This window comes from Andrographis paniculata, unplaced genomic scaffold (assembly GCF_009805555.1).
Source record: "Andrographis paniculata isolate CXL003 unplaced genomic scaffold, ASM980555v1 Contig78END, whole genome shotgun sequence".
NCBI classification, from domain to species: Eukaryota; Viridiplantae; Streptophyta; class Magnoliopsida; order Lamiales; family Acanthaceae; genus Andrographis; species Andrographis paniculata.
Window position 1 is genome coordinate 1,762,841 of NW_026137615.1, and position 6,899 is coordinate 1,769,739.

Consider the following 6,899-nt stretch of genomic DNA (forward strand, 5'->3'; position numbering starts at 1 on the left):
TCCCACAAAGCGCCTGATCTGCAAATCCATTACGATATAAAAGTGATTCCGATTCGACAGATGCTCCAAAGTTCCATCCATTTCAGGGATTTTGGCGTTTCTTGATCAGAAAGTTTGGAAGATTTGTTCTGTCTTGAGGAAAGGATCCTATCGGACTCCCCTGCAGTTTTTATTGTCGTGGATTGGGAGGATGGTGAAGATCACGGCGTTGCTGGTGCTGAAATGCTCCCCGGAAGGCTCGGATCCCGTTATATTATCGAACGCGTCGGATCTAAGCAGCTTCGGGTTTTTTCAACGCCCCAGCGTCAGGGAGTTCATTGTTTTCGTGGGTCGGACCGTAGCCAAACGGACGCCGCCTAATCAACGGCAGTCGGTGCAGCATGAAGGTCTGATCATCTGTAATTCTTTGAGCCTTTTTTTTTCTTTGCTTGTTTTAGGTTTACTTCTGCTCGGTTTAATTGTTTGATGTGCGGCGAATTTTGGGTGTCTCCGTTGTTTTCATGTTTCGATTAGGGTTTTGAATGGGTAAGTTGTTTTCTGTAAGTCATACGTTTATTATGTCTGCTCATTGTGTTTATCTTCGCACTGTTCTGGTGGGGTTTGATTGTTGGAGCTTCGTTTGTTGATGTTTTTCAGTTTTCATGGAGATATTTGTAGTCCTATTATCTCTTTATTTGAGTGAATTTCACTTTCACGATCTTTTGTCTTACTCTGATTTTGTCGAAAACATAGTAATGGTGCCCTTGTTTTTGTTTATGTTATGGGTGTATTGTGGTGGTGTTGTGGGCTATGTATATTTTAATATGTGAAATCAGATGTTTTTAATTATAACTCAACAACTGATGGACTGAAGGATCATTAGTGGATTAGGAATATGTTTTATTTTTTTTCGTTTTGGATAGGATGGACATTGAATTGCCCTGCTGCTGACACCTGAAAAGGAGGTTGTTTGTCTATATGCGTGTGTGCGGACGCACGGGCCCTTTTTTCAATAAATAAGAAGCTAAGATTAAACCTGATTTGGAAATTAGGATATAGATTCATGTAGACAATAAAGAGGATAGTGGCTGATTGTTTTAGAGGCCTATTTACATTATATTTACTACATTGAGTACATTGCGAACTTCGTATTTACAGACTAACAGCTGTTATTGCTGCATTAAGCTAGAATGAGATGGTTATCTTGTTTTTTTTTTTTTTTTTTACTTGTTCTTAACATTGGTAAGACTTTAACTGATCCGTGCCTTGAATTCAGACGGTACATGATTTAGTGCAAAATTGTTTATTCCAATGTGTTGTTGATAATTGGTGATAGCCATTCATGTAGTTGAAATATGTAGGTCTTAGTGCTGTTTCAAATAAGAGTGTAAGTGTAATTACACTACGAAAAAACTGTCATTCAAGCTATAATGGTTACGATGATAACTTAGCAACCATGGCAATTCTGAGCAGTACGGGTGCAATTGCCTCAACATTTCTATTGCATTTATATTTTTGCCGCTGGTTATTTGATAGGGGGATAATCCACCATGGATTTACAAGGAAATAAGAACATATAGTCTACAACTGGCCAATAGGAGAGTCGTGATAGTTTTTAGGTTCTCAGACTCTGGTAATGGTGAAATTGTGATCGAGTATTTGAAGCCAAAATTGTAATCAAACTCTGCTAGTAGTGACAAGTTCTCTAGGTATTCGGTAGTCTAAGATCAAGTTCACATGTAACTTTGAGAACATTTACTTGAGATGGATGATTAACACAATGATGCAAGCCTATGTTCTTGGAAAACTTCATTTCATGTTTATCCCACATCAAATATTTCTACTAGGTTATTAGTTGAATTTTCAAACAAACTGACAGCCCTCTTTGGTGATTTTGTTAATCAGAATACAAGGTTCATTCATACAACCGAAATGGTTTGTGTGCATTGGGTTTTATGGATGACAACTATCCTGTCCGAAGTGCATTTTCATTGCTTAACCAGGTAGGCCGTCATACGCTATATATGTATTTATTAGGTGGTTGATGATGTCAGGTTCCAATAAATGTGATTATTTGGCAGGTCTTGGATGAATATCAGAAGAACTTCGGTGATTCATGGAAAACTGTGCAAGCTGATACTACTGAACAATGGCCCTATCTAAGCGAGGCAGTAACGAAATTTCAGGTACTTTATTCCCTGTATAAGGAATATGAATGCATATTGCTGGGGATTACTTATAGTAGCTTCCTCATTAAGCACTCTGATCTGTTTTGTCATACTGCTTTTTAGGACCCTGCTGAGGCTGACAAGCTGTTGAGAGTTCAGCGGGAGCTGGACGAGACTAAAATTATTCTTGTAAGTATTTTTTCCTCTTCCATTTCCATAGCTGCTTCCAATCTTATCAACCATTTTGCATTCAACTATTGCCGGGATATACATGAACTGGTTTTCAAGATCAATTTTCATATTTTCTAATTTCATGAAAAACATGAAGGCTTATAGCACCACCAGCTTTAAGTTTTCCCTTACTGGTTTGCTCATAGCTTTATGGAGGTTTGATGTTCTATTTTCGATTTTATTGCTTCAATTTTGTTTAGTGTTTGCTATGAGCGCACTTGTCGAATCAGTAGATGATCACATCCTGATTATAGCATATTATATGGTGCCCCCCTTAAGTGTAAGTTGCATCAAAGCTGAATGAACTGGAGATTCAGTACCCTAAAGTGAATTGGATTTTCTTCGCTTATTTCTTTGGAAGTGACAAAAGTAGAACTAAATCCTTTCCCCTGGAATCAAAGGTTTGGTACTTGTGCATCTTTTTCCCACCTAGTTTTTACTATTCAACCTCCTAATTTTCCCTTAAGTAACAACAAAATCAAAAGTACAAAAAACACCTCAAGTAAACAAACCCAAAAGAGGTGGGGTTGTCGGGTATATATTAACTAGTTTAATGGTATTCAACCAAAAATTTCTGAAATTGCACTATTTCTTTCCTATCTTCTTACATTATTAAAGATAAAATAAAAATTCAAAGAATTAACAGTTGAATCGAATTCATTACACAAAGAGAAAAATTGATTCTCAGTACAAGATCTATTCCCATAAAGCATATCAAGTACTCATAATCATTTGAAAGGTATACAAATTCCGTTGAATTATAATATATATATAGATATATGTATCTTATGCATGCATACATTCTGGCTGTTAATGACAAATGCTGCATGTAATAAAATATGCTGAATGCTTTACCGCTATTGTTTTTTGCTAACTAAATAAAATCTAAAACTAATTCCATATTGGTCTCTCTTACTATCATTGTCTTTCCTTAAATTAGTGAAAGTAATGATGGTGACTGTATTCTGTGTTAATTACAGATAGTCAGCATGTGATCAAGCCAAATATCTAAATTGTAAACAAATCAAGTTTGAATAATAATAAAAAAGTCTCGTGCTTGATTTTCTACTACTTTAAGCTGAAATAAATTTATAATATCTATAAGCTGTTTGAATTATGTCTCTGCGGTTTTCCAAATTGTTGTGTGCATGAATATTGATCCAGGTTTTAGCTGCCACATTTCATCTGAACTAAGGGTATGATATTACTGCTTTTGAATTCTGATAAGTAATGTCAGTTTAAGTATACTGGACCTGTGTTGACTTTTTTCTTTTTTAAACAAAAGGGGTGCAATCGAGTTTCTCCGATCTTTTAATCACTTATCTATCTTGTGTTTAGAATGGGATCATATAACTAACTAATCATGGTCCTTTGGAAGTTGAAACACCAATTTTCAAAAGTAGTATTTAAAAAGAATGGGGAAGGGTTGTTGTATCATACTATTATTTCCTTCTTTTTAGGGCTTAGTTATCCAAAACGATTAGCTGTGATTGAATGATGAGAAGTGCTGAACAGTAATAAACATGTCACTACAAGCCATTGGTATTGTCTTCATATTCCAGTTTTGAAAATTGGAATTTTGACTGACATAGCGGTAGTCAGCTGTAAGGTCCGTTTGCAAGGAAAAACTTAGTGTTGGAAACTATATGTTGAGTTATAAAATATCGTTGGTCCTAACGAAAATACTTCAACTCAAATTGACTTGTTATCATTTTCCAATATTATATTCATATTTTATCAAAAAACCCTTGAAAAAGTTATACTACCTCCGTCTCATAACAGCTTATAAATTTGTTTTTTGTATATAGATCTTTGAATATTAATACTATATTAATACGTGGTACAAATCAAGAGAAAAAAAAATACCTTTATTAGTATTGTGTAATATAAATGTAACGATATTTATATAATATATTATAGAAATGTAAAAATATTTTTAATGTTAAGTGCAAAAATCAAATGGATACGTTGTTAAGAGACAGAGGGAGTATAAGCATTTTCTAATTCCTCAAGTTATGCTTAGTAACTGAACATATAATATATATTGTTTGCACTGAATTTAGTGTATTTAAAAAATAAATAAGATAAAGAAATGGATGCCTTATGCTTCTTTTAAGGTATATGGGGTATAATTTCTAGCCTTTCATTAATTAATAGTAAAAGAACAATAAATATATACTTGGCTTGTTTTACTTATTTTATATATTTAAATACACATTGAGATACTTTATATCTTTATAAGAAAATGATATAGCAATCATTTAAATCACAATCTTGTTAAACAAACTACTTATTTATAGAAATGTTAATACTATATGAAACGGCCATTCAGTCCCTTTTGTCCAATTACATGGCTCACCATTTTTTAGATGTAATTCTTTCTGTTGGTTTTCTAATATGAAACAAATGGCAGAAATCTTTTACTATTATTATTTGCTAGCTCACCATTTCTTGTCTACCTCTTGACTTTTATTTTTATTTTGTCACCATTCCCACAGTTCTATATTGGCTTCTTTTTATTCATGTTCTTTCCTTTTCTTCCTCCACCTTCTTTCAGAATGGTTGTTTCAGTTTCTTTTTTATTAATTTCTCCAATTATAGGTACTTTTTACGGCACAGCTATTTGTTATTTCATTTTTTTTTGGGATTATAGTATGTTGAAAACATTTAATTTTCTTGTTAATATGTAAATTTTGTGCATAATTTTTCAAAAGTTAGTAATTGCGTAGTATATTTAGGGTGTGTTTGTTTGGGGGTTTGGATTTTGAGTTGGGATTTGAATAGTAAAAATTTTGAATTTGAATAGTTGTATGATGTGATATAAATAGGTGTTGATTTGATATTTTGAATGTAAAATTGATTTTTAGTATAATATAAAAAATGAAAAATAGGGGTTTGATTTGATGTTTTTGGGGAGAAAAAATTGGATGAATAGTGTAAATCCAATCCAATCCCCCAAACAAACACACCCTTAATTTATTTTATAGTTATGATACATGCTTCACTAGGAATGTTCTTGGTGTAGTTAAGAAGTGCTTGATTTGTTACATTTGCCTATCTCATGCATATTTTTGTATTCTTTTTAAAACTTAATTTTAATATGTTATGCCCTTTTGCTCATTGTTCCAGCACAAGACTATAGACAGTGTCCTAGAAAGAGGTGAGAAGCTAGACAGTTTGGTTGAGAAAAGTTCTGATCTCAGTGCCGCTTCTCAGGTTTGTTTTCCATTTAGTTCTACAGTTCATATTTGTAACATGCTTCTTATCTATTAAAGCAAGTTCATTAAGGGCGAAAAGTCTCTTCGAAAAATGTTTGTAGCACATGTTTGCTGCCTTCTGAATATAATAACATGTGCCCTCTAGCATGCTTTGAATGTTTTCAAAATTTAAGTGCTCAAATAAGTTTTCTGTCGACTCAAGCGTATTCAAGCTTGATTGGAGGCAAACAGGGCTTAAGTTAGATGTTTAACTTGATAACAACCTGAGCATGAAAATACCCTGTTGCCAAATTTGATCTCTCTCGAAGTAAATCAAAATTGTGATAAAGCATTATGCTAAATCCTTGACTTGAGCCAAAGTTATTCATTTGAACTCCTATTTATAAATTGTTGTGTTGATTGAACCGTAAAAAAGTAGGAGTAAAAGTGTGCTGCAGAAGCTATTCTAACCCGAGCCTACTATAATATAACGCCAATGCTGTTCATGATGATATCAAGTCTTCTGATATTTCTAGTTTTTGTAAATTGGAACAGATGTTTTACAAGCAGGCAAAGAAAACAAACCAATGCTGTACCATCTTGTAAATGCTTTGGTAGCAAAGAGTTCAGTTGAGCTATCACACCATACAGCTACGTTCCTCCATTTTCAACTCATGAAGTACAACAGAGCTGTTTATATTATACACAAACACATATATCTATATATGCATATATATTATAGTTTTTGATTGTATGGCTTAAATTTGCAAGATGCTTGTGTTGTGTGATTTTAGTTTCATCTTAGTTGGAGCTGATTGATATTAAGATGGGTGTTATATCAAATTGAGTTACCATTCAATTGCCATTCGTAAATTGTATCGTCTTATCTTGCGTTTTCTTTGTGTGTTCATCTGATTTTATTAGTAATATGTTGGGGACAGTTTAATGGCCATGGATGTTCACTTCCCCTACTGAGGCAGTTTAGGAAAAGGTTGAATTAGGGTTGAGTTGAGTACAATGGATGGGAATGGCGATAACTGGATTTATACTCAGAAGAATGACTAGAGAGAGTAGCCTAACCCATAATCATGTTACAAGGGGGGTGAGCATCGGTCGGTCCAAATCGAAAAAATCTAATTTTGTTTTTCGGTTTGGACTGTTCGATTAATTGGTTTGGTTCGGTACAAAATCGAATTTATAATTTTGATTTCGGTTCGGTTATGGTTTTCAATTTTTAATTTTAAATTGAATTTTTAAAAATAATAAAAAAATTATATATTATTAAATAATATATATTATAATTTTGAGTATTTATATTTGATTG

The 6,899-nt window shown here is 33.2% G+C and overlaps 1 protein-coding gene across 1 annotated transcript; it reads left to right on the forward strand.

Annotated features, from left to right (window-relative positions):
* Positions 1 to 6,448, forward strand: LOC127239873 (VAMP-like protein YKT61). The gene is made up of 6 exons (XM_051258227.1): positions 1 to 386; positions 1,885 to 1,982; positions 2,061 to 2,165; positions 2,271 to 2,336; positions 5,508 to 5,594; positions 6,131 to 6,448. Exons 1-6 carry the CDS (start codon positions 191 to 193, stop codon positions 6,179 to 6,181), a joined length of 603 nt encoding a protein of 200 aa, XP_051114184.1. The 5' UTR covers positions 1 to 190; the 3' UTR covers positions 6,182 to 6,448.
* Positions 6,449 to 6,899: the final 451 nt, after the last annotated feature.

Coding starts and splice junctions, on each gene's coding strand:
- LOC127239873 (XM_051258227.1), top strand. CDS start 191: ATGGTGAAGATCACGGCGTTGCTGGTGCTGAAATGCTCCCCGGAAGGC. Junction 1,983..2,060: donor CATTTTCATTGCTTAACCAG/GTAGGCCGTCAT, acceptor ATTATTTGGCAG/GTCTTGGATGAATATCAGAA. Junction 2,337..5,507: donor ACGAGACTAAAATTATTCTT/GTAAGTATTTTT, acceptor TCATTGTTCCAG/CACAAGACTATAGACAGTGT.